The sequence below is a fragment of the Cyrtonyx montezumae genome, unplaced genomic scaffold (assembly GCF_038088225.1).
Source record: "Cyrtonyx montezumae isolate F1298 unplaced genomic scaffold, pur_monq_1.0 scaffold_8, whole genome shotgun sequence".
Classification (NCBI taxonomy): Eukaryota; Metazoa; Chordata; class Aves; order Galliformes; family Odontophoridae; genus Cyrtonyx; species Cyrtonyx montezumae.
The window spans coordinates 19,483,732-19,509,904 of record NW_027072089.1 but is presented as its reverse complement, the minus strand read 5'-3'; the positions used below and the strand labels follow the sequence as shown (position 1 = coordinate 19,509,904).

At 39.7% G+C, this 26,173-nt stretch overlaps 3 protein-coding genes across 3 annotated transcripts in view; 2 read left to right on the top strand and 1 right to left on the bottom strand.

Annotated features, from left to right (window-relative positions):
• Positions 1 to 1,284: 1,284 nt before the first annotated feature.
• On the bottom strand, positions 1,285 to 5,035 carry FBXO43 (F-box protein 43). The gene is made up of 4 exons (XM_065753093.1): positions 3,570 to 5,035; positions 2,635 to 2,737; positions 1,622 to 1,807; positions 1,285 to 1,533 (listed from the first exon to the last, which is right to left on the bottom strand). Exons 1-4 carry the CDS (start codon positions 5,033 to 5,035, stop codon positions 1,285 to 1,287), a joined length of 2,004 nt encoding a protein of 667 aa, XP_065609165.1.
• A 6,410-nt stretch (positions 5,036 to 11,445) lies between these two features.
• POLR2K (RNA polymerase II, I and III subunit K) lies at positions 11,446 to 26,153 on the top strand. Its single transcript, XM_065751696.1, has 5 exons — positions 11,446 to 11,540; positions 12,869 to 12,932; positions 13,611 to 13,703; positions 14,126 to 14,149; positions 26,144 to 26,153. Exons 2-4 carry the CDS (start codon positions 12,872 to 12,874, stop codon positions 14,146 to 14,148), a joined length of 177 nt encoding a protein of 58 aa, XP_065607768.1. The 5' UTR covers positions 11,446 to 11,540; positions 12,869 to 12,871; the 3' UTR covers position 14,149; positions 26,144 to 26,153.
• Positions 16,245 to 26,173, top strand: part of SPAG1 (sperm associated antigen 1) — a 35,410-nt gene continuing 25,481 nt past the window's right edge. Inside the window, exons 1-7 of the mRNA XM_065751699.1 lie at positions 16,245 to 16,436; positions 16,945 to 17,104; positions 18,581 to 18,706; positions 20,405 to 20,472; positions 22,404 to 22,522; positions 22,987 to 23,092; positions 25,142 to 25,272. Of these exons, the coding sequence (XP_065607771.1) occupies positions 16,297 to 16,436; positions 16,945 to 17,104; positions 18,581 to 18,706; positions 20,405 to 20,472; positions 22,404 to 22,522; positions 22,987 to 23,092; positions 25,142 to 25,272 (850 nt within the window). The 5' untranslated portion in view covers positions 16,245 to 16,296. The remainder of the gene's footprint in view (positions 16,437 to 16,944; positions 17,105 to 18,580; positions 18,707 to 20,404; positions 20,473 to 22,403; positions 22,523 to 22,986; positions 23,093 to 25,141; positions 25,273 to 26,173) is intronic.

Below are 26,173 nucleotides of genomic sequence, written 5' to 3'. Positions count from 1 at the left end.
TACAGAAGGAAAAGTCTGAAGTTGCAGTTCTTAGTTTTTAAGCTATAAAAGGATATAGGAATAAACATGAGACAAATATAAGACAATATAAGGGAAAGCATGCATCTTAAAACTGACTTGAAAACATATTTTTTAATGCTGCATTTTTAATACAGCCTAGTGCTAAGGCTTACCAGCAAAAACACACGGTGAATTTAAAGTCTCAAACAACACATGGTACAAAAAAAAAAAAAAAAAAAGGAAAAGAGGAATGAGGGAAAGGAGGGAGGAAACAGCTGACTACAGACACCCTAAAAGACACTTACAAGCAAAAAATCTCCATGACATGGCAAGTAGAAAAATTTCAACTGGGAAAGTAAGTTGAGAGTGCATCTCCATCAGGTAAGTAGTATAGTATTCTATTATCTGTATTTAGTCAAAATTTGATGTCTGGGAGGAAGATTGAATTATTTTTCTGCAAATGGTCAATATATTTAGCTCAAATACAAAATCAGTGAATTCTCTTTATTAAGTATCGAAGAGGAGAAATGATAATTTCTATCCTTTAATTCAAGCACAGATATGAAGATGACCACTGTCCGGAAGCTGAAGTAACACCTCACTAAGTATATAATTTAAGCCTACAACAATAGAGTAATACAAAGTCTTACTTAGATATGCAATAAATAGTGTCACCTGCAGTTTTCAAGTAAACAAAAAACAATAAAAGACAAATAGAACATCAACAGAGCAACATCTTGATTTCAACTGCCCTACTGACTTGCACTATGTAGTCTAAGAACAACAGAATTACTATTCTAATCAAGTAAACAATTCAGACAACTAATACATTCTTTCTGAAGTATCACCATTTATATAAGTATTTCTATCATACGCACTTAAAAGGTACAACTTTTAAAGTTAATCTTTTAAAAAGCAGTGAACAATAAATCAATCTCCAAAAACATTCTTTAAAAAAACATTTTCTTTAGTTTGTCATTACGACAAGAATCACGTTTTTAAACACCTATGAGATGCTGTAGGCTAGATATTGAAGGCTACATTTAAGATACTTTATTCAATAATCAACATGTTATTAAGTGCTTAGCTACTACATGACAGGTAAAACAAGACAATGTTTTAAAATATTCACTTTTTTCAAAAGGAAAAATACACTGAATTAAGATATATACATGTGAAGTTATCTTGATAAGCAAACCCACATCAAGTTTGACTTTCAAGATGTCGCTATTCAGGAAGAAGGGAAAAAGGAATGAAATGTAAGGCCTTGCATGCCTTACAGATTTAGAGTCTTTTTAAATTTCTTTTGCTTTGGGCACTTCCTGGAGGAGCATCTTTTTTATTCTTCTGTTTTGCTGATAAACTATTACATTCCTTGGACCCATGGAAAGCATGCAGACATAAAATACAGAACTCAAATGCACAGGCCTCTCTGCTACACAGCCCCCATTTCTTTACCAACTGATACTTTGCAGGATATTGACATCTTGGACAGGGCTTTAGAGCTTCATCAGTGAACAGAGTTTTAGCAACCTGTAGCAAAAGGAGGGGGGGAGTTACTTAGCTCTAATAATTGAGAATTTTCTCAGAACTGAAAGTGAACAGTTCCTTGGCTACCTACCTTCATGTATTCCTCCTGTCTACTGGTTGACTGAGGAACAGAATTGCATCTCCTGGGTGTAAGCTCAGTGTAAGAGGGTGGTGTTTGTAGTACAGGAGTTCTGGCTTGAGCTTGAACTGGCCTTAGAGCAGATCTGCTGATAACATTGAGTCTCGTGGCAGCATCTTCAGCTTTCAATAAATATTCCTATAGAAAGTTGATAATTACAAGGGAGTAGAGAGATGAGAAGGAAGCAAATCAGAGCTTTATTTACTTTAGAGTTTTCAGCTATGTTTTTGCTGCTTAAGTTTTCCCCCTGCAACAACACATTAGAAACAGAATACGTACAGTGCATGCACTGTCATTAAACCTCTGTATTTAATAAGGAAACAAGGTAGGAACCACTATAACAGAGTCCCATGAGCAGGGTAAACAAGACAACACTCTTCAGCACTTATCTCCTTTTGGTCTGATGTTTCTGAAACAGATTGCATCTTAATAGCAACCACAAATCTATTAAATACTGCTTTAACTGTGACAAAGCTTATAATACATTGTGTGCACATGTGGAGAATATCCTAAAATATATATTCCATTAATAATACACTTAATTTCTAGAAACCTCTTAAAAATCATCTGTATTTCCCTCTGATGTGTATAAGTACACCATGAAGCTAAGATACTAGCAGTCGTGCAAAATAACTGGGAAGTAGTCCAGAGTTCTGATAGACTGTAGACTAGAGTAAAATAGGAAATACCATGACATAAGGTATTAGAAGGGTTTAAGATCCAAAGCTAGAATCACGTGATGAAAATATGCTCAGGTTGTGGGGCGAAGGAAATCACATGGTTTAAAGAATAGTTAGTACTCAAAACTGGGACCAGATGAAAAGCAATGACATTCTCATGTTAGAATGCTAGAGAACTGCTGCTACCAGCTGCCTTTTAAAAGTTTACTGTCCTCTCTGTCCCAAATGCTTTAACACTTGGAAAACAAAACAACAACAAAACATTACCTTTGAGACAAACCTCACCTCAGCTTCTTCTTTCAGCTGTTTTATGTATGACTTTCTCCTCCTATCTGCACTTTTATCTTGTACAATGATTTCACGCCAGTTTTTGCTTACTTTCCAAATGCTGGAGCAAATGAATGAAAGAAATTATCCACTCAGAATTTCTCAGGGTATGACAGAAAACAGTATAAATACCTTTTTAAGATTTTCACATGATTTCACATAATATTTTTGTCACTTTATAGATAACTGCTATATACACTACAAAGTCCACTGTATTGTCAGATAACAAACTTCACATATTCTGCAGCATTGCACAGAACACGTAGAAGAATACAGATAACTGCAATATCAACAGCAAAGCACATCTTCAGCTTGCCAAATTAAGTAAGCTTCTTTCCACGTAAGCTACTTAATTTTGCTCCTAAACTTATATTTTTGTGCATTAAGTACTCTGAAAAAAATCTATGCCTTTGTACTTCTACCTGTTTCCTCTGGTAACCAAAATACATGACATCACTGATATCTTTGAACTAAGTGACAACTTCTATTGATTTCATACGAATCCAGAACATCATTCTTTGAGCTCTTTTGCCTTTGTGCTTAGAAATAACTGAGGAAATGAAATATGCAAGAAAAGTTATTGAGAAATTTGTAATAAGAATAATTGACTTTCTAGGTTTGAAAAAAATGTCAATGCTTTAAAACTTTAAAGCTGCACAGTAATTTTAAGTTAGTTAATCTCCCCTTCTATTTTTCCTCTAATTCCCATTCACAAAGTATTATTAGAACTATGTAGAAATAACCACTTAATTACTTGTGGCAAACCCCTTTTAATTTCCCCTAAATCACAAAAAAAAAATAATTATATTGACCAATGCCGTTCTTTTTTCCTATTCATAGAAATATTTCCAGAATTTAACAGGATAGAGAGAAGGGAGAACAGCAGTACCTACCTGCATAGACTTTCCACTGTCAAAGCATCTAAAACAATAGCAAGAACATGTTTTAAATTTCTGTATTTTAATTCAGTTAAAATATCTAATTTCTCAAGGCCCATTTTCTTGCCAATAAGTCCAGCAAGAACATGTTCTAATGCAACTATTTCTGTTCCATCAGTATTCTTTGATATCTGATTTTTGTCTGATCTTTGTCTTTGCAAGCAAATTTCACGGGCTATTTGCAGAGCTGGAGTTCTAGAGAGATCTCCATATTTTATAGCTAAGTCATCACCCAACTGTTCCTTTACAACCACTCCATGCTCTTCTGTGACAAAGCTTCTTTCTTCTGCTAACATAGGTGCTGAATTAGGAGGACTGCCATGATGGTCCTCTGTCTCCGACTGTGAGCCCTGTTCCCGAAGGGTTGATAACCTTCTCGCTCGCTCAAGTTTTCTTGCCTTATTTTTAATATCCAGAATTTTGGAACCTTCTTTGCGTTTTCGTAAGCTCTCTTGAAAAGAACCCTCATGATCAGACAATGAGTCTCCAGATTTGTCCAGATGAAGTGAATTATATCCACTATCCTCAGGTGTTGAAACATCTGGGTAACTTGCCAGCTTATCAGGGGGATTGTTTCTATCACACAGTTGAAAGTTAAACTTCTCTACAAGACTATCAATAGAAGCCAGGATCTTGCTATCATTGGCTTCAGGTAACACAGTGTAAGTAGGAGGAGTCTGAAGCAACCCCTCACTAACACCCATGAGGACACTCTTACTGAATTCATTAGTGTTAGTAACATTCTTGCACTCAATTGGAGAAAAACATTCTGTCTCCAGCAATAAGGGATCCTTACATTTGGACTCATCTAGTGTAGAAGTCCTTTGTTGTGAAAAGGATAGTCGCCGTTTCCGGCAGTCAGGACTACAGCCCTCAGTTTCTGCAGCACTAACTCTTAGGGTGTTGCAGCTCTTATCTTTAGAAGAGTCTGAGGCAGTTTGTGACAGTTTTTCTTCAGAGCTCGGAACAGAAGAGAGTAGCTTTTTCCTACTGCTCCCTGAAGAACTAGCTTGTTTTTCACAGCTTCCTACAACTGTGCCAGCCTGAGATAAAAGCAGTCTCCTGCGCAATGAGGAGCCTTTTCTACCTGCTTTCGGAGTTTCAAGATAATACACACTCCTGTTTCCTTCTCTTTGCTCTGATAAGGAGATAGAATTCATTTCATTTTCAATAGATGACACAGAAGAGATGTCATTCCGATGAACACGGTCAGAACGCTCCCGTAGCAATGATGACCTTGTTGCTCTTGGTGTTTCTTTATGTTCTGCATCAGGACCTTTGAATGACTCATTGCATCTCCTGCCCAGAAATACTGAAGTGGAACGAGTGTCTTTAAAACTGGAGCATTTAAAACTGCTGCTGGGAGATGTTACCCTGTTTCTTTTAACAATATTGAATGTTACTGAATGACTATCTGACATCTTCCGCTTTGCACTTTAAGTCTGTAAATGAAGATAGCAGTGTTATTATTGAAGCAAACAATGAAAGAAGTCAACAAAAGGTACTCAGAACGGTTTAAAAAAAAAGAAAGAACCGTGTAAATCTACCAATACATGTAAAAAACATTTTCATTAGACTTAATAGAAACAGTGCTCATACAAGAGTACAAAGATACTACAATCAAGTATGTCGTTAGAATGAACGAAGTAAAATGCATAGTATATCATGTGACAAATAAATAAATAATGCTTTCAGTTAGCTGACTGATCTGCCAACTTTCATCCAGGAAAAGCGCTTTAAAAATCAACACAGTAACAAGAATCCCACTTATGCTGAAATCAGACAAAACTCCCCTCTCATTCCAACACAATTTGACTGTTTTACTTTTTCTTTTTAATCAGCATTATGATATTAGTTCTTGAAATTCCTAACAGTAGCAGAAAGTACGATATAGATTAATTAATGAGAAGGGGAAAGAAGGAGGAGAAGGGGAAAGAAGGAGGAGAAGGGGAAAGAAGGAGGAGAAGGGGAAAGAAGGAGGAGAAGGGGAAAGAAGGAGGAGAAGGGGAAAGAAGGAGGAGAAGGGGAAAGAAGGAGGAGAAGGGGAAAGAAGGAGGAGAAGGGGAAAGAAGGAGGAGAAGGGGAAAGAAGGAGGAGAAGGGGAAAGAAGGAGGAGAAGGGGAAAGAAGGAGGAGAAGGGGAAAGAAGGAGGAGAAGGGGAAAGAAGGAGGAGAAGGGGAAAGAAGGAGGAGAAGGGGAAAGAAGGAGGAGAAGGGGAAAGAAGGAGGAGAAGGGGAAAGAAGGAGGAGAAGGGGAAAGAAGGAGGAGAAGGGGAAAGAAGGAGGAGAAGGGGAAAGAAGGAGGAGAAGGGGAAAGAAGGAGGAGAAGGGGAAAGAAGGAGGAGAAGGGGAAAGAAGGAGGAGAAGGGGAAAGAAGGAGGAGAAGGGGAAAGAAGGAGGAGAAGGGGAAAGAAGGAGGAGAAGGGGAAAGAAGGAGGAGAAGGGGAAAGAAGGAGGAGAAGGGGAAAGAAGGAGGAGAAGGGGAAAGAAGGAGGAGAAGGGGAAAGAAGGAGGAGAAGGGGAAAGAAGGAGGAGAAGGGGAAAGAAGGAGGAGAAGGGGAAAGAAGGAGGAGAAGGGGAAAGAAGGAGGAGAAGGGGAAAGAAGGAGGAGAAGGGGAAAGAAGGAGGAGAAGGGGAAAGAAGGAGGAGAAGGGGAAAGAAGGAGGAGAAGGGGAAAGAAGGAGGAGAAGGGGAAAGAAGGAGGAGAAGGGGAAAGAAGGAGGAGAAGGGGAAAGAAGGAGGAGAAGGGGAAAGAAGGAGGAGAAGGGGAAAGAAGGAGGAGAAGGGGAAAGAAGGAGGAGAAGGGGAAAGAAGGAGGAGAAGGGGAAAGAAGGAGGAGAAGGGGAAAGAAGGAGGAGAAGGGGAAAGAAGGAGGAGAAGGGGAAAGAAGGAGGAGAAGGGGAAAGAAGGAGGAGAAGGGGAAAGAAGGAGGAGAAGGGGAAAGAAGGAGGAGAAGGGGAAAGAAGGAGGAGAAGGGGAAAGAAGGAGGAGAAGGGGAAAGAAGGAGGAGAAGGGGAAAGAAGGAGGAGAAGGGGAAAGAAGGAGGAGAAGGGGAAAGAAGGAGGAGAAGGGGAAAGAAGGAGGAGAAGGGGAAAGAAGGAGGAGAAGGGGAAAGAAGGAGGAGAAGGGGAAAGAAGGAGGAGAAGGGGAAAGAAGGAGGAGAAGGGGAAAGAAGGGAGGAAAAGGACCTGGGGGTGTTGGTTGATGCTCGGCTCAACATGAGCCAGCAGTGTGCCCAGGTGGCCAAGAAGGCCAACAGCATCCTGGTCTGTATTAGAAATAGTGTAGCCAGCAGGAGCAGGGAGGTGATCATTCCCCTGTACTCAGCTCTGGTATGGCCACACCTCGAGTACTGTGTTCAGTTTTGGGCCCCTCACTACAAGAAGGACATTGAGGCCCTGGAGCGTGTTCAGAGAAGGGCAACAAAACTGGTGAGGGGTCTGGAGCACAAGTCTTATGAGGAGCGGCTGAGGGAGCTGGGATTGTTTAGTCTGGAGAAGAGGAGGCTCAGAGGAGACCTTATTGCACTCTACCACTTCCTGAAGGGGGGTTGTGGTGAGGAGGGGGTGGGCCTCTTCTCCCTGATAATTAATGACAGGACGAGAGGGAATGGCCACAAGTTGCGCCGGGAAGATTTAGATTAGACCCGAGGAAACATTTTTTCTCTGAAGGAGTGGTCAGGCACTGGAATGGCCTACCCAGGGAGTTGGTTGAGGCACCATCCCTAGTGCTGTTCAAGAAGCATTTAGATGAGGTGCTAAGGGATTTGATTTAGTAGTTGGGTAGGGATAGTGATAGGAGGATGGTTGGACTAGATGATCTTGTAGGTCCTTTCCAACCTAATGAACCTATGAACCTATGACCTTGGGTCATTTTGGTAGCAATATTCAACCTATGATGAAGGCAGTCTGTAGGATTATTGCAATACAGAAAGTATTTTCATAGAATCACCAAGGTTGGAAAAGACCTCCAAGATCATCCAGACCAACCGCCCACCTACCACCAGTATTTCCCCACTAAACCATGTCCTTGGTGCAACATCTCAACACTTCTTGAACACGCTCAGGGATGGTGACCCAACCACCTCCCCAGGCAGTCTGTTCTGGCACCTGACCATGATTTCAGAGAAGTATATTTTCCTGACATCCAACCTGAATGCTCCTCGTTAGTGTCTAGTGCATAACAACCTGCATAGTTGTTAAGCATTTTAGATAAAAGGCTTAAAACATCGTACCGTGAACTCAAATATAACATTTTAGCTAGAAAAGAGGTATGAAAAGTCCCCACATACTTCCTTGCTGCCTAACAATTATTCACAAAAGTTAAAACATCCCAGTAGTAGCAATAAGGCGTTATCTTTGTGCAGTATACAAGAACAGAGGTCTCACTCACCACGTTGAATTTTGTTGAACTGCCATTAGCAAATGTCTCTAGGAGACAGTCTTACCAAAAAATATTGATGGATAGATATTAAAGTTTTGAATGTTGTTTAGAGACAGAGACTCAAAAATCCAATCCCACTCCTCCCCTCAAAAATTATGTAATCACACTTACCTTTAGAAATATTAATATTTTCCTTAGACGCAGACAAGTTATACAATTCATTTAACGAAACAATAAAGGAAATTTGAAATACTACAACATGAAGTACATATTCTAACTTGTTTTTAAATATCATAAAATTGTAGGGGAAAAAAATGTTCTTACTGTTGTCAGGGTGATCAGAATGGCAGTTAAAAGAAAAGCAGTGTTGAAACCTGAAGCAAAAGTGAAAACTACACAGTTAGTGAACCAGTGTCCAGCAGGAGGAGCCTCTGAGCTTCCTATATTGATTTTTGTCTTTTTTTTTTCCTGAAAAATTACAGGGAAACCACTGCAAAATGGACACAGAGCAGATAGTGTCAAGTTACAATCTTTACAACATGTCCATGTTTACGCCTCATTTTTTTTAATAAGCATTTTTCCCATAAAATGTATTACTTTTTAAAGTTAAGGTTTAACTAAACACTAGGTTTTGTTCTACAGATCTATAGTACTAAAAGGAGAGCCTTTCTCATCTGCTGGACATCTCCCAGTGTAGAACAGCATACTATTTATATCCATAAGAGATATATAGTAAAACTTTTAAAGACTTGTTTACTGCTTTCAAAGGCACTCTTATAAGGATAACCATTTGATCCACTACTTTTGATATATAAAAATCAAGCCTCTCCTATTTGAGGATCTTGAAGTAATTGCTGAAAGTGCCTCCTTTTAGGTGTCAGGAGGCAGCCAAGATAGGAAGAACAGACTGCTCACATTAGCAAAGACATATCTAACATAAGTCTGTTACAGAAGAAGGAATAAAAAGCATATCTGCTTCTCCAATTTCTCTAATACTTCTTTTAAATTCTTATTTTTCAAATTGGCCCACAAGTCAACAGCAAACTTCCAGGCACTTTTCAGAACAAATTATTTCATGTTCAGAGACCCAAACTAAAGACTTGAAAAGAATACTGACATGTCTAGGTTTAAAAAACAGTCTAAACAGGAAGGGAAAAAAACACTTACTGGAAGGCACCTATAGCTTAGACATGAGTTTTACAGAGGAGTTACCATGATATGGATTCTAACTTACATTCCTTAGTAAGGCATACTGTGAAAACATGCTTCTAACAAAACGTTTTCTGTCCTTATTTGTCACTCTGTCCTGTTAACTAAACAGATTGAGGTGAAGCTTTGATGATACAGGACTACTTCCACAGATATACCAACAGAAATCACATTTTCAATAAAACCGACTTTATCTGAAGCCTGCGCTCTTCGAGCTCACAGATCTAACGCTATCAGTACATTAGCTCAACATCTTTCTGTCAGACGGGGTTAACTTACCCTAATTTGTGAAGCAATTGGAGATCCTCCACAGCAAATGCACTGAATGCAAAGTACTATTTAATCCCTTACCGACAACCTAAAGTGAAGCGGGGCACGGGTAGAAAAAGAGGTACAAGAGGAACGTTACCAAGAAGCGGGTTAACAGCTGAGAAAGCTTCCCGTCGGTCTATACGTGCTTGCACTGTCACATCCACCCACCAGCGATGAGGATAACTGATGCTACCTAGGGAGCAATGTCGGAGTGAGGGGCTTCTCTCAGTCACCTGGGCTGCTAGAAACCGACCCCAGGAGGGGACCCACACCGCCGGGAGCAGCTGAGGAGTTCGGTGGGGCTCCCTGAGGAGGAGAAGGGCGAGGCTGCACCCCGCCAGCTGCCAGGGGAAGGCGGGGATCCTGCCGCCTCCGCAGCTCGCCGCCCAGCTTCGGGGCCCGTTGCCCTTAGTGAGAAGCCGCTTCGCTTCCCTCCACCACACCGGCTCCTCGCATGCGGCCGCCGCTTTCCCTCGCTTGGGTTTGAACTGCCCGCCTTTACCAACCGCTACCACCTCAGGGGAGCGGCGCGGCCCCAAGGCGAGGGCAGGGAATAGCCTGAGGAGTGCCGTCTCTATAGGGCACTTTATACTTCAACTCCGCTGCTCCCGCCGCGCCCAGCCCACCATGAAGCTGCCCCCTCCCCGCCCGCTCCGCTGCCGCACCCGAAGCCGGGGTGAGGCGTTCCCGCTGCTCCGAGCCCCTCAGCTCTAGCGGGGCGGGCGGGAGATGCCTACAGAAGCCGCCCCCCGAAGGAACAGATAAACGACGGAAACAATCGTGATTTCCTTGAGACGTCCGACTTTTTCATGGCTTATAATTAAGCCAGCCGGTTTTAAAGCATCATCTCGACAAATCGTTTCGACGGGCCCTTTTTTAAAACGCAAAACGAGCGCGGGCTTTGTTCGCTAATTTAAATGTTTGGTTACTTATGAGCTGTTAATTAATTAGCGTCCATCAGCTGAGGAAGGGATTGTTTCGAGGTCCGCGGCTGAGGTCTGGGGGCAGTGAGCATCACTGCGGGTAACGCTGCCGTGCACGTCGCGTTTATCTTGCACGTGTTTTATTCTGGCACACAGGTTAGATTGAACTTTATTTACACACAGCAGCACGACAAAGCCGATGAGCCGTCTAGAAATCGTTAGTATGTTTTTATTAATTTCAGCTTAAATACCGGATTAGGAAAACGGCAAGCGTTCATTGTTCAAGTTTATTTTTCTAATCCATGAAAGTGATTCGCTACTACGAGAGATTCAATTTATAACTGATAAAACCTCATCGTCTCCACGGCAAACAGTTTCTATCGGATGTTCGGAAAGCGGCGTCCCTGCACACCAGGGGGATTCTTGAACGCGTTTAAATTGGCGTTTGCAAAACAGCGTTTGTTAAACTTGTTTTCCGGGAATAAAGCAGAATCATCACGGATTTGAGCACGTGTGATTAGCACGCAGGGTGCTTGCGGAGCACTCGGCATTTTCCCAGCGCCGCAGGGCTGAGCCGGTGACCGACAGCAACCGCTACTGCTGGAATGGGCTATTTCGGTTCAGGGCGCACTGCAATCGCCCACATTGGAGCTTTTTTTAATAAACCCCTCTGCCGTAAAACCCTGCACCCATACGTCGAGACTTGTGGCACGATTTCAGCTAAGCACGAGGCTGACTGCTTCCTTTGTAGGACACGGACAAGCTCCCCTAAGAAAGGTCGGCGCGCCCGGGGCGCACAGTTCCCCCGTGTATACCGCCCCGATGTACAGCGGCTGTATGGTGGCCTGGGAGCCTTCTCCTCCTCTCTCAGCGCCTGTCCTGGGGCTACCGACGCCGGGCTCAGCTAATAGCACTTCTCGCTCCGCTACCCGCGGCAAACCCACCATCGCCCGTACGGATGGCGGGACAGGGCCCGCCCACTCCGGCGCGGCGCAGTGACGTCATCATTCGGCGCCGAGGGGACGGCGAGGTGAACGCGGCCCGGCGCAGCTTTCGCCTTCTTTGTGCTGGGGTGGTGGTGGTGCCCTTCGTGGCGAGGGGTGAGTGAGGAAAGGCCTGCTCAAGTGTATTAAAACCCCTGGGGGTCAGCGGGAGGAGGTGTGCCTGGCGTTGAACCTAGGCGGGCTGGGGTGGGGGGGGTTGCCTGGTGCTGTTGCGCTGTTTTCAAGCGCTGAGGGGTGACTGTCAAAATCTAATTATAATCTACTGGCACAACAAGGCTATACCGCATGTATATTAAGGTGTTACTGTGATAGCGGTAAAGCAAAACCTTATTGAACGACTATAGAGTTTAATGGGTTATCTTGAGTTATCTAGAATGAAGTGGCATAATGGTGGCTTTAACAAGGGGATTTGGTATTTACTAATCAGCATCTCATCAACAAAGAATAAAGTATTTCTGTCAAACGTCCAGTTCTCAAGCCATTTGTGCATTTGGATTGGAACAAGCTGTGAAGATCGGGGAAATACACTAGGAGATGAAATGAAAGTGTTCTGTAACCATGCACAGCAATGAAAAACAAGACAAAACATGAACGTATCTGTGTTCTAGCTTAGGCTTAACACTGGTTGGGAAAAAAAGAAGTATTTTCTTTCTCTGTATTGTCTCAAGTATTTCTCAGTACTTACATGTTAGATGGGGCTAAAAACTGTTTGAAATATTTGTGGAGTAGTCTTGTACTGTGAAGGAATTCTTGACTCCAAATAAGGTTGAGTAACCTAAACTATTACAAAAGGACATGAAGAGATGCTTGGAGTGTACTGCTGTTCATCTAACAGTTGATCAGTTTGGTAGCTATGTTAGGATTTCTGTGGAATTTTGTCTCCCTGGCCCATGTTTATTCATTTCTTTCTAATGTCTTATTATTTTCCCTTCAGACTGCTCCAAGGATTTCTAATCAATTAGATCAATGAAAAGGTAGATTAAGGTATCTAGTGTTGTATGAGAGAGAAAAAATACAATCAGACGTAATGTTTTTATGATAGCACTGTTATGTGAGGGATAGATGAGTTAGTTTGTTTCCTTTTAAACAAGGTTAAAACTCTTACCACCAGCAGGAGGGAGGAAAGAAAATATTATTGAGTGAGTGTTACTTTTTAATACAAAGTGATGTTCACCCTCCATCTTTGGAGGTTTTTGACACCGGATTGTAAGGATCTGAGCTGACTGTTTTGAGGAGGAAGTTGAACTAGATGAATTTCTGAAGTCTCTTTCAATGTGAATCATCTTGTGTAGCATGTATCAAACACAGCTTGACTTTGTTTGTATTTACTTTTAAAATAAGTTTTTCAACTTCTATCAACTTCAGATGGTGATATTGAAACATTTATGTAAGCAAACATGTATTTTGTTTGTTGTTTTGTTTAGAACATGGATTCACAGAAGGATGTTCAGCCTCCAAAGCAGCAGCCAATGATTTATATTTGTGGAGGTAAAGAAGAATGATATTGGTGCTCTAATAATGATGAATGCATAACATGCTGCACAATACAGAAATCTACAGAACTGCATCAAGTTAAGCTTTACACACTGATGCTCCCACATGCATGGACTACCTGTAGATACTGATATGGAAGTCATTCTCTAGAACATCTGTTGCTGTGTGGAGGTCCTGCATCTCCAGAGGGTGATAGTGAAACTTTTATTTAGTGCATCTTGGAGACAAGATTTTTTGGAAATAGTGTTGTCACTGAACTTTTACTAATGCTCTGTACTCAAATGTTCTCTTACCTATACTTAATAATGTGAAAATTAGCAGTTTTGAATAGTCACTTTAAAACCCTCTGAAACATTTTTACTTAAGAAAATAAATTTGGTGGCTTGGAGGGGCTGAGATGAAGGTTTTATTAGTAGAGTTTTGACAGTAGAATGTATTCTGTACAGTAATGTTTGGATAATTTTTAGCAATATAAATTAGCCAATCCATTTTTTTCCCTAAGCAGTATCTTAATATCATTCAGTTACTTGTTAAAATTCACTACAATTATTTTCTATTATGCTTTATTAGCCAGTAATAGGAATTTGGCTATTATTACTTCTGAAAGTTATGTGTTCTTTAGCAGTGCTTTTTTTGTTTACCCATTGCCATTCTTTTTTTCTATCATATCAGAATGCCATACAGAAAATGAAATAAAGGCAAGAGATCCAATCAGGTGCCGAGAATGCGGGTACAGGATAATGTACAAGAAAAGAACAAAAAGATGTATCCTTTTACAAAGGCACTTGAATGCGTTTGGGAAGCAGTGAGTTTGGGGGGCAAGGTGTATAAGAAAATTGAAAATGAGAGTAATGATGCAAGAATCCTTCAAGGCCAAAAGTCAACACATCAGACTACCACGGGGATGTGTCTGGAGTGTAATTCAGGACCTTGTTTATTGGTACTTTCAGTTTTCAGTTTTTTAAGAAAGCTGTAATAATCATCAGTAATCCTGTGTGACATGCTGTGAATGTTTGCTATTATACAGCCTTTTAAAAAAGAAAAGTGTTAGGGGATTAATTATCAAAGCATTCAGAAATTGTTTATAGTTGTGAGTTCAGATTTAAGCATTCTCTCTTTCTGTTCTCCCTCTTTCCTAAATCTTTTTTCCAACCACAACACATTTTTCTTTAACTGCACAATTCCAGTGGTGGTTTTTGATGCCCGGTGATTTGACCCGAAGATATATTAATTTTATACTTTAATATTTCTGGCAACTTTGCTCTGTAAAACCATTGGTGTATAAATGCATAATTTTGTAGTTTAAGATATTGAAATATTAAACTTCACTGCGTTATTACTTGTCATAGTATCATAATTATGTCTATACTACTTTCAGAAACAGACATCTTACTTAAATTTTAGTCAGAATGTGTAGCAATCTGTTAAATTCATTGGTATTGTATTCATTTTTGAGTTGTGTTGCCTTTGTTTTTATGACTCTTGCCTGAACCTTACTTGTGTTTCAACTTTTTTGTAAGAAGAGGTGGTTGTTTTGTACTGATAAGCCCAAACTCTTTGCATTTGTTTTCCTGTTCAGTATATTTGCTAAGTAATACTAAAATATCCATAGTGCTGATGTGTCGTAACACTGTTGCTTTGTGCCTGATGCTAATTTACCCTGATAAAATGTTTGCAAATCCAAATGTTGATGCTAGTGCTGATGAGGCTGTTGGAAGTCAAACGTGATTTCACTATTATCTGTATGGTACCATGCTGCTGTTAGGGAATGCAGACTGCTGCAGAAAGCAACAGGGATGGGTTTTAGTGAGGGCTGACAAAAGGTTTTGGGCAGTGGACAGGCTCAGGGAAACTGGACCGATTTAAACTGGGTAAAATACTATGCTGGAAGCAAACTAGTGGTGTTTTATAAAAGCCAAAACCCAACTACCATATTTCTGAAAGCAATACACCCTTCAAAGTCAAATCATTTCTAAGACCAAAGAACCTTTTTATTTGTAAGTACAGTGGTGGCAATTATATTTAAGAAACGACAAATTAAAACAGTAGCACGCGTTTCTAACAGCCAGAACGCTAGAGAGCTGTGAGCCTGGAAAGCCCTCACTGCCAGCAGCCAGCGCAGCGGAAACCCACCCCGCCGCGCAGGGCTTCTCCGCCATCGCCCCACTGCGCATGCGCGGGTGAGGTGTGCGTCCCCGGCGGAGGTGAGTGCCTTGCGGCGCGCGGGCAGCGGGCAGGTAGGTGTGGGTGCCGAGGGCCCTCACACGGCGCCGTCCCTCCGCGGAGAGCCGGCGGGGCTCTGCGGGCGCCTCGCGAGGGAGTGGCGGTGCGGGAGCCCGCGCGGTCTCCGTCTGTCTCGTGCCCCGTGCTCCGCCGGCCGCCATCTTGTACATAGCAACAGTTGTCAGGGCCGCGCCGGCCGCTCTAGTGTGGCCTTGGGTCCGTTCCGTATCTTCTGCTGTCTCTCCCCACGTCACTTTACCTGCACTTACACCAGATTCTTGAGGCAGAATCCTGTATTTATGCCGTACCTAAGTATGACCGGTTATTATTTATATGACGCTGTATTTTAAGTCCCTCGTGCTACCGCAAATCAGTATGTGTTATTGTGTGCATTAGAACACGGTTATTTGCTTGGGCTGATCTCCACACGCAGTTGTTATCACATACTAGTTAGCCGTCCTTATGATGCTTGTTAAAATAGCTGAGCCTCTTAAGCCCTATGTAATGTGCAGGAAAGAACAATTTCCACTCCATAGAGCTCGGCATTAAAAGCAAACATTGCGTCTAAGCAGTGCAAATGTACATGGATACAGGACAAGTCTGCTCTGCACACCTTGCATCATCCGTTGCAGACTTAGTACAAATCTTTTCCACTAATTCAGAAATATTATCAGAGACACAGAAAATGCAGTTAGTGAGGAATGACAACCAATCAGATGTATTTTGGTGACAACATTATCATTTCTTAAGATGCACTCAAGTGATTTTCACCTTCCTTCTGAGAAGACAACCCTGCACTATCAAACTTACCACTCATTTAAAATAACTAATACCATATCTGTTTAAAAAAGAGTAAGGACTGATGCATAACCTTTAAGTGTATTTTCTGAACTTGTTCTAACTTGCTGAAACAACAACATATTTTCCCCAAATATATATTTTATATAACTTCTCTCAGTAAACCTCTGTAAAGAACAAATCGTGTCATCAAGTCTTCTAATTTAAAATTTTGCTTTTGTAGCAATAGTTCCACTGCAATAGCACTTTGTGGCATAAACATGGCTATTCCTTAAATTGGCATTGCTTCAAAATACAACTGAGTATCAAGTGATTTTTTTTCTTTTAATATTTAGTTATGGGTGATGAGTCAACAATGTATTTGCTGGACCAAGGAACTACTAAAACATATCAAATACCTATTGGTCACCTCGAATACAAGTTCATTGAAAAATGTACAGATGTTAAACACCTGGAAAAGATTCTCAGGGTGCTAAGGTAAATGTTACCTTTTTTCCTCACTAATTTTATTCCTGTTCTATTTCTCTCGAGCCTCTTTGTGACTTTCCAATTTAAAAGCTAGAAATTAAAATGCATTGTGAAAGTAATTGTGTTAAGTGTCCAGATGATTAAATGCAGAGTTAGAAATGCCAGTCCTCATTTAACCCCTCAGAGAGGTTTGATGAATCATGACAGCTTTTTTTCAAATTCCACACATTTTCATAGAATCACATCTTTCCTTTTTATGATAATCAGATTCTACTCCTGCTCTACTTCTGCTGAAAATTACAGTAACATTTTTTATAAGTTTTTGGGACTGTGTTTGTATGTCCACTGGAAAGTGGTTAAGTAACTGAAATTTTCTGATCAAAATCAAGAGGGTATAGATTTCAGTTGCAAGAGGAAAACAGTACTCTATAGTCAGTGTATATAGGAAAGTATGGAATCTGTGGGGAATGTAGCATAATTTAGTTCTCTGTATCTTACATATGTGTTTATTTTAAAGGTCTGGTGAAGAGGGATGTTATCCTGACCTGACATTGTTTTGTGAAAAGCGTATTGAGCATTTAGCTCCAGGGAGCAGAGTTCTCAGAAAAGATAAGCCTGCAGCAACAGCAGCTGATTTTACAGCTGAAGAATGGGAAACAATTAATGGTGAACTGATGGTACAGTATGACTCTAGTTTGTAGTGGTCAGTAGTGTAATCTATTTGTTTTATCAGTCTTGAGTGATTGTTCAACCTCATCTCATGCTTAAGTAGAAAGTAATTATTTGATTAAAAGAGGAGATGATAAAAGGATTCTGTTGCGCTTTTCTTTTTTAATATTTACTGAGATAATGCTAATGAGTCTTTAATACCTGTTATAAATCTACAGAACATATTTTTATATTATTATTTGTTTGAAATAGGACAAAACAATTGCAAACTGCATATAGGAAATTCACTTTTCACAATCTGCTCATGAAAGAGCAGATGATTTTTCCATACTCTTCAGTGTAGGAACTGAAGTTTTCTTTATCCAACTGAAAATACTGATGAAGTCAAGGTGAGCATAAGCATTTTAGATTGTATTACTTTACTGGAAAAGCAGAATCTCTTGTAGTGTCATTCCTCAGTAGCTCACCTTGCCTGTGATAGAAAATCCAGATGTATGTCACAGAATCACAGAATTGTAGAGGTTAGAAGGGACCGCTAGAGATCACTGAGTCCCACCCCCCCATGCAAAGCAGTCTCCCTACAGCAGGCTGCACAGGTTGGCATCTGGGGGGGGTCTTGAATATCTCCAGAAAAGGAGATTCCACAACCCTCTTGGTTGCCCAGCCTTTCCTCATAGGGGGAGATGTTTGAGACCCTTTTTTGTCTGTGCCTCTCTCCTGGACTCCTTCCAGGAGATCCCTGTCTTTTTGTACCAGGGAGCCCAGAACTGGATACAGTACTCCAGGGAAGGTTTCACCAGGGCAGAGTAGAGGAGGAAGATCACCTCCCTTACCTGCTGGCCATGCTCCTTAAGTAATGAAGTAATGCTTTTCATGTCCCAGAAGTGAGCATGCTATGAATTGAATTATGCTGGAAAAAGTAAAGCAGAAAAACAAATCTTATGAGAAATTAAACATAACTGTTTTAAAATAGATTCTATGGAAAGGCAGGTGAATGCTGTTTGTCACTTTCTAAATCTAGAGGGTAAGTTAGAGGCAGTTTTATTTATAGTATGTTATAATCAAATTTTACCATTTGTTTTTGAGATTATTTATTTCCAGTCTCTTAAGGATGATTCTCCAAGTGCTTCTGAATGGTTTTAAGCACTTCTACTTTTCTTTTGCATATTTCTCTTTACAATGGTTCCCTTTTGGGGCTCTAAAAGATGATAAAGGAAGGTGCACTTTTATTGTGTTCATCAAGTTTTCTTGAATTGGCAGAAATAACCCTTTTAACTTAAGCTTGAAATAACCCTTTTAACTTAACTTTAACTTAAACCCTTTTAACTTTTTAAGCTTGATTTTAAGCTTTATTTTTAATCTTCATCTTAATTACTTTTCCCTATTAAGAGCTTTGCATTGTAAGGATAGTCGTAGGGTCACTGTAGACTATGATGTGTATCTGTTGTACAGCTCTAAGGTACAGATACTTAACTTATTTTCAGAGCTGGGTGGCAGAAATGAATGAAGGTGATGATAAACCACAGGTTTTGAAAACAGGCACACTGCATGAAGGACAAGATGACCTGCCTCCTATTCGTTGTTCCAGCAGCAGTCTTCCTGCTTTCCAGGTATCTCCAATTTTCTAAAACTTTACAAAAGTATGTTAATTATGCATAACTTTTTTATGAGAGGCTCTTGGATGAGTGACTCTGAAATAGTAGCAAACAAGAAATTCTTGACTCTGCTGGAGCTGAGGTTTGGTTACAATGACCCCAAGTGTGTGAGACCTAGAATTTTAAGAATATTGAAATTTTGAGTCAACACTTCTGCTTTATTCCATTAAAGGACACACTGTAGTTCTCTTGCCATATTAAAGTTGCATTTGTGTGTAATGCATCATGAGTTTTCTTCTGAGAGTTTAATTATCTGCTCATTTAAGCTATGTACTTCTGATTTGAAAATAAATTTGAAAAATTCACAGTTTGAAATATACCCCAGAATGCATACATAATGATGTAGTTTTCCAGGAAGCCACATTCAGGGTTACCTTCTCAAACATGCAGTAATCATTAAAAGTGTTTGTCATTTTGTCTAGCTTCTTGAACGACTGAGAATATTATGTGTAATTCTGAAGTCACATACTACAAAACTTCATGTAACCTAGTATTATAGATAGCTGCAAGTGTTTATAGGAAAGCACACATTTGCATTGTGTAAATTGAGGTGCTTATGTTCAACTGCAGAAGTATTTCCTTGTAACAGTGTCACCACCGGTAAAGCTAGTTTAGGAGGTTGCTGCTGGTTTCTTTGCTTCAGTTTCTCATGTGCTCACTTGCACTGGTATAGATTAGTGTTTCAGGGTTGCACTATAATCTCTGTCAAATTGTTTGAACCCACATGATTGTAAATCTGCAATCCTACAAACAATTACACTGGTCTAACTTGGTGAGAGATGGATTGCAAGGTAGGAGGAGGGCTGAGCAATCAGCAAAGAGTACATGGGAATATTTTGAACTGGTTGTTCCACAGTGGAATCCAATTTGGAACCACACCTTGTTGAATGTTGGAGTCAACAAGCAGGGAGAGACGTATCAGAAACAGTCTGGCAAAGGTGGAAGAGATGCCAAAGGTGGAAATATGTTCCACTGGGATAGAAAATGGGTCACATTACATGCCAGCTGAGTCGGTTATTGGGACCGACAGTTGAAGGATAAATTGTCTAAGGATAAATTCTAGGTGAGGCAAATACCAATGATGGACCTTGTCTAAAAGCAGGAATGAATGTATTCATCTGGGTAATTAGCTTGACTGGAATGTGTCAAAGAAGTACAAAGATGCTATCTAAAAGTCAAAGCAATTGTTTGTTTTATGCTTGTTTGGAGGCCTCCAGGGGCTGTCAGAAACTGTGCATTGCATTCTCTTGGAAATGGCAAGCCTGAAATGAGGTTAGTGATTCAATTTCAGCTTTAAACATCTCATTACAAAGCTGGGGTTTCCCAAGAGTAAATAGTGTTCCTTGCTGTGTTGAAAGTATGGTTTGGAAGATGGCAATCCAGTGCATTTTTAGAAAGAGCAGTCTCTTGTATGAAAATTTTTATTCAGTGCCTCTGTGATGTGTAACAGGGCAGTGCAGAGAAAGTCTGGTTACAGTGATACATCAAATGCATAAGCTGTTCTTTAAAGCTACACAAATTCAGTATTCAGAACTGCTCAAATTAGTCATGACAGTGTTAATGAGTAGGGATATGTCTTACAGAAACAAAAAAAATGTGTTGTGAGTTTCATCTTTTGGAAACTGTCTTATAGGCTGACTGTTTTCTTTTCAGAATGAAAAGTTACAAAGCAAACAAAGAAATAAGAAAAATATACCACGGGATTACAGTGAATGGGATAAGTATGTCAAATCCTTTATATTTTAATTTTTATTAACACTTATTAATTTGTTTTATAAAAATACATAGTGTTTTGTTTGTTTGTTTGTTTGTTTTAAGTATTTTCCAGAAGCATAATATTAAGGTTAGCTTTTCAAGAACTATAGTATTTCAGTGAAACTTAGCTCTTTCATAACAGTGCTGTTAAATTGCAAATGATGCTCTGTGGTGCTACCAACTGAAAGCAAGTTAGTCTGTATTTCCTGTATTCAAGCAGTGTGAAATATGAGTCAACAGAAAATACAAATAAAATGTTATTTTGTTTAATGTTTAATATTTCTTCTTTTATTTTTTTCCCCAACATTCAAAAACAAAGTCGAGGGGGAGGGGGGGAGGAGCATAAAATGGGGAATTAAAGATAGCTTAATTTATCACATTTTCAAAATAATAGTGATGCAGATTGATGCCCCCCAAATTATTGAAAGTGAAGGAGACATACTTCTGTGTTATGCACAATAGCAGCTTCCCTGCAGCTTTTCAAATGGTGCTGTAGAATCACAGAATCATAGAATCAGACTGAAGATACATGCATTTCCAGTGCTCTTGGTGGGGAACTTGATCCAGAGACAGTGAGGTGGGTGATGAAAGTTTTTAGTATCTCAGTCTGCCCCCAAAAAAACTCTACAGAAACCCTGTCTGCATAAGACCCACATATAGTTCATTTTCATGCATATCTACTTCAGAAACTGTGGCCTTCCAGTTCAAATGTAGGTAAATAAGCAGGTTATCAAAATAACTTCTGCGACAATTTATTTTTTCATCCCTTTTTACTCTGTATCATTTGAAGTATTTTTTTTTAATGTTACTTAGAATTTTACGTATGTGCTCAACCTTTGTCCTTTAACACACTGATGGTGGATTTTCCTATGGTAGTGTGTAGAAAATATTTTGGATAATGTGGGTATACTGAAACAGAAGTTGTCTAGACAATTCCTGAACAAGGAAGTTATTAATTATTTTAAAAAACATTGTAATGTTGTTAATTTATCACAGAATCACAGAATTGTAAGGGTTTGAAGGGACCTCTAGAGATCATTGAGTCTAACCCTCCATTTATAATGAAAAAGTAGAAGTAGTGATAGGTCAGATTTAAAAAGGAGTGCAAATAGTCTTACCTGAAGAGGTTTTGAATTGTGTAATTTTTCTGAATGATGTCCCTATTTCAGAAATAAATTATGCAGATTGGTGAGATTGTTGTGGAAAGCAAAGGCTATTTTTCATTATTTCATTTTTCTCATAAATGGAGAAGCAGTGTAGGGTAGGAATTGGTTATTACTGTATTTGTTTTATAGCATTATAGCAGCAATATTTATTCAATATAAATTTCTAAAGACTGTTTTCAGAAACTGCCTCAGAGTAACCTTAGAAATATCTGAGACTGTTTTGAAACCTCTTTCAAATGTACACTTCTAGTCACATTGAAGCCATTTATTCTGTATTTTCAATAGAAGTTAGTACAGGTATTTGACGGGACTGGGATTGAGCCTGAAGGTACAGTTTCATACATTTCACCTATCTTTATTAGGAGATGGTGAGGAGGAGAGACAGATATTTTGCTGATTTTTAGTTTGCTTGGTTTTGTTTATTTTTAAGAAGGGAGGTAGAAGGAATATATGTGGTTTATTGTATGTATGTATGTATGTATACATACATTTGTGCATCTGTGTATATATATGTATTTATGTAAATTTGTAGGTATGTATAGACACTTAAATACTGGAGAAACAAACAATAACACAGGGAAAGGAGGTAAGACTAAACATCTACATAACAAGTAATGAATAATTGATGCCTGCTTAGTTTTGGCTTATAATGGAAATATAGTATACCTTTCTAAACATAGAAGACTTCTGTTCTGCAACATAGTTGTATTTGTTTTTTGTATTAATTTAAGGTTTGATGTGGAAAAGGAGTGTTCTAAAATTGATGAAGGCACTGAAGAAAGTAACTCAAAAGCAAGATTCTTTAGAAGACCAAATCTACCTCTAATTGAAAAGAAAGTAAACACAACTGGTAATGTCCTAGAAGCATTTGTTTTTTATTTTCTTTGATTGTAATACTCTGTTGTTGAACGTGAATGCAAATCAAATTGTATTATAGAGATATCTTTATTTTTCAGCACCTAGAGGTGCTAACGTTTCATAGAAGGTTGAGTTTAAAAATATAATCTTGGTCTTAATAGTTCCTTAAAATATTTCTATTGTGTTTAGGTTGAGAGAGATAGGTAAAAATGTAAAGCATGCTTCTGCTACTATGCTAGAGGTTAACCAAGAACCTTCATCTTGTATTGAGAATTGTATGCATTATCAGAAGGGTCTAGGTTTTTATTGTAGGAATTATAAGGCAACTTTTTTTATAATCCATGTGCTTTTAAATATAATATAAGGAATATAACATTCAAAGTATTTTAGCTGACAGTATTTTGATTGCACCTGTGCAAAGTGGTAGTTGTAACAAGTATAAATATTTTCTTGTAGGCATGACAAAGAAAGAGAAGGTCTTTATTGCTACTCGGGAAAAAGAAAAGGGCAATGAAGCCTTTGCCAGTGGGGATTATGTGGAAGCAGTGACATACTACACTCGGTGAGTAAATAATAAGTTCCTTTATTTTAATAAGTTTTAGCTGTATTATTTTGAAAGCCATAGTGACAATTAGGTTATTTACAAAAGAGTGAAAGGATTTTACAGAAGAATTCTTATAGTGCTGTTGCATCCTGATACTAATTTTTATTTATCAAGAAAATAAATCAGGAAGCAATAGAGGAATAGTGATGGGACACAAATCTGCAGGTGTCACAAAGCTGTTCAGACTTTTCAGAACAATTGAGATTCCAGGGTGGATGGATAAAAATTAAATTCAAAAATGAGAAAACAGATGATTTAGAAATTAATGTGAAGTGATTATAATGTATGCTTATCTCAGTTTTTCTTTTAAAAAACTGCCTTAATAACCTGTGCGTAGAAGAAAAAAAAATAATTGTGTGCAACTTAATCATAACCGTGTGATTAGCAGCAGTGTAACAAGAAAAGTGTATCATCTTAGTTTCAGCTGGGACAGAATGTTCTCTTCAGAGTGTCTGGTATGATGTTCTGTTTGTAGGAGAAAAACATTGTCAATGACATACCAATGTTTATAGCTGCTGCTAAGCAGTGTTGTACAGATCCAGGGCCATTCTCAGTGAATGGCCAAAGAAGCTTGGAGGGAACTGAATTAGGAAAACTAACTTAAGCTGACCGAAGGGATATTCCATGCCATATGACATCAAGTGGAAGGGGTTGGGAATTCATCTCACTCTCTTCTGCCAAGCTACCTGGACACAGGTTGGGGGATGGTGAGCAATTGCTTGTGCATCACTTGTTAAATACATTTGCGTATATATATATATTTGTCATAATTATTAACCTTTTCTCTATCTTAGTACATAGTTTTATCTCAGCTCGTGAGTTCTTTGTTTTTCTCTATTCTCTCCCCAATCCTGCTGGGAAGAGAGGGAGGAAGTGAACAACTGTGTAGTGCTCAGCCACCCGCCACGTTAAACCACAACGCATATAGACAATTAAAAACAAAGATTTACTGAGTCTTGCCTTTGTTAGTGCTATATTCTATTTCAAGTCCAGGATCGGGCATTTGCTGTTTATCGAGCTTACTATGAAGTCTGCCAGCTTGTTTCTCTGCCTTGTTAAGGCTCTTGACTGGAGTCCCGCCCTGTTATTGACTGTTCTCCCTGCAACTGTGTATCAGCAAGGAACTTTCTGGGGATGCCTTCTGTTCCCTCTTACAGACTGCTGGTGTTAAACTGTATTGGTCCTGTTGGGAGGCCTCTAGTAACTGGTCACCAGTTGGACTTGGTCAATCTTTACATAGTTCTTCCAGCCTTACAGTCAAATTAGTTTTCTTTCTACCTTATTGCCCACTTATATAGTCCACATTTTACCTATTTGGCCATAAGGGTACTGCTGCTTACTTCTGGAATCTTAAATCTACTGTGTCATGGTTGCTGCAGCCAAGGTGTCCAGGTGACCAAAAAGGCCAATAACATCCTGGCCTGTAACAGAAGTAGCGTGGTTAGCAGGACTAGAGAAGTGATTCTCCATTTGTAAGAAGCACAGGTGAGACTGCATTTTGAATATTGTGTTAAGTTTGGGGCCCATCATTACAAACAGGACATGGAGTTGGCTCAAGCACGTGCAGAGAATAGCAGTGAAACTGGTAAAGGGACTAGAAAACAGGAATTACACTTCCTTCTGTCTGAAGTTGGTCTCTTCTCAGTTGACATGTGATAGCACAAGAGGAAATGATTTCAAGTTGCACCAGGGAAGGTTTAGATTGGACATTAAGTAGGTCAGGTTGATGGTTGGATTTGGTGATCTTGAAGGTCATTTCCAACCTTATTGCTTCTATGATTTCTGATACTCTAAAGGTATCAGTTGACAGTTTGGTTTGAGTCTATGTGGATGAGCAGTGGAGCACTGAAGACAGTAAACACACTAAGAACAAGTCCCCAACAACTTTGATTACATTTTTATCAGTGTTAATATTGTAACCATACTGTTCACAGGTTCCAATAGTAAATTGTTTCTATATTCAGTCTTTCTAATGATGAGTCCAGCGTGATCAACACTCTTTTGCAGGAGCATATCTGTACTACCCACTGCAGCTGCATACAACAACAAAGCTCAAGCAGAAATCAAACTTCAGAATTGGGACAGTGCTTTGCAGGATTGTGAGAAGGTGCTAGATATGGAACCTGGCAATGTAAAAGGTAAATATAAATGTCTCATTCTATATATTATTTTGTTTCTAGCAAATAAAATTGTTGTTTGTATCCAATCATGTTGTTAGTTGCTTTCACTGAGTTGAGTTCCAAGTATGAAGCAGGAGCAAATTAACTTCCCAAAGTAATTTTCACAGGGTTCTGAGAGTGAGGGAAGGTTTAAGCAGTCTACTCTGTTAATCCATGATGGCTATTCTTACCTGGTCATGTGGAGCTAACTTCTTTTTTTTATATATGATGGCTATAAACCCTCTTGTATTTGTTCATTACATTGTTTACATAGTACCTACACTAAAGCATTAGTCACCTTAAAAGCAACATGAAAAGAATGAAAGTTGCTTTCTGAAGGTAGAGGTTTGAGTGCAGCCGTTATTTCCAAGTGAGGATGTGCAAATTGGAAAAAAATGAGAAGATGCGTCACAATGAAGCTGGTGAGGGGTCTAGAGCATAAGTCTTGTGTAGAGCAGCTGGGGGATCTGTGATCTTTCAGTCTGGAGAAGAGGAAACTCAGGGGAGACGTTATTGTTCTCTACAACTGCCTGAAAGGAGTTTGTGGTGAGGTGGGGATTTTTTGTCCTCTTCTCCCACATAACTAGTGATAGGGGGACGACCTAAAATTCTGCCAGGGGAGGTTCAGGTTGGATATTAGGAAAAAATTCTTACCTGAAAGAGTGGTCAGATGCTTTAATGGGCTGCCCAGGGAGGTGGTGGAGTCACCGTCTCTGGAGGTGTTCAAGAAACCAAGCCAATGGGATGAGGTTCAACAAGACCAAGTGCCATGTCCTGCACTTCACCCACAGCAACCCCAGGCAATGCTACAGGCTTGGGGCAGAGTGGCTTGAAGACTGCCTAGAGGAAGCGGACCTGGAGATCTTGGTTGATACTCAGC

Bases quoted from the DNA above. Each gene is read 5' to 3' on its own strand.
- FBXO43 (XM_065753093.1), bottom strand. From the start codon at position 5,035: ATGTCAGATAGTCATTCAGTAACATTCAATATTGTTAAAAGAAACAGG. The intron at 2,738-3,569 runs GTAGGTACTGCT...CATTTGCTCCAG, and splicing joins ACAGTGGAAAGTCTATGCAG to CATTTGGAAAGTAAGCAAAA. The intron at 1,808-2,634 runs GTGAGGTTTGTC...AACTTTCTATAG, and splicing joins AGCTGAAAGAAGAAGCTGAG to GAATATTTATTGAAAGCTGA.
- POLR2K (XM_065751696.1), top strand. From the start codon at position 12,872: ATGGATTCACAGAAGGATGTTCAGCCTCCAAAGCAGCAGCCAATGATT. The intron at 12,933-13,610 runs GTAAAGAAGAAT...CTATCATATCAG, and splicing joins AATGATTTATATTTGTGGAG to AATGCCATACAGAAAATGAA. The intron at 13,704-14,125 runs GTATCCTTTTAC...GCACAATTCCAG, and splicing joins CAAGAAAAGAACAAAAAGAT to TGGTGGTTTTTGATGCCCGG.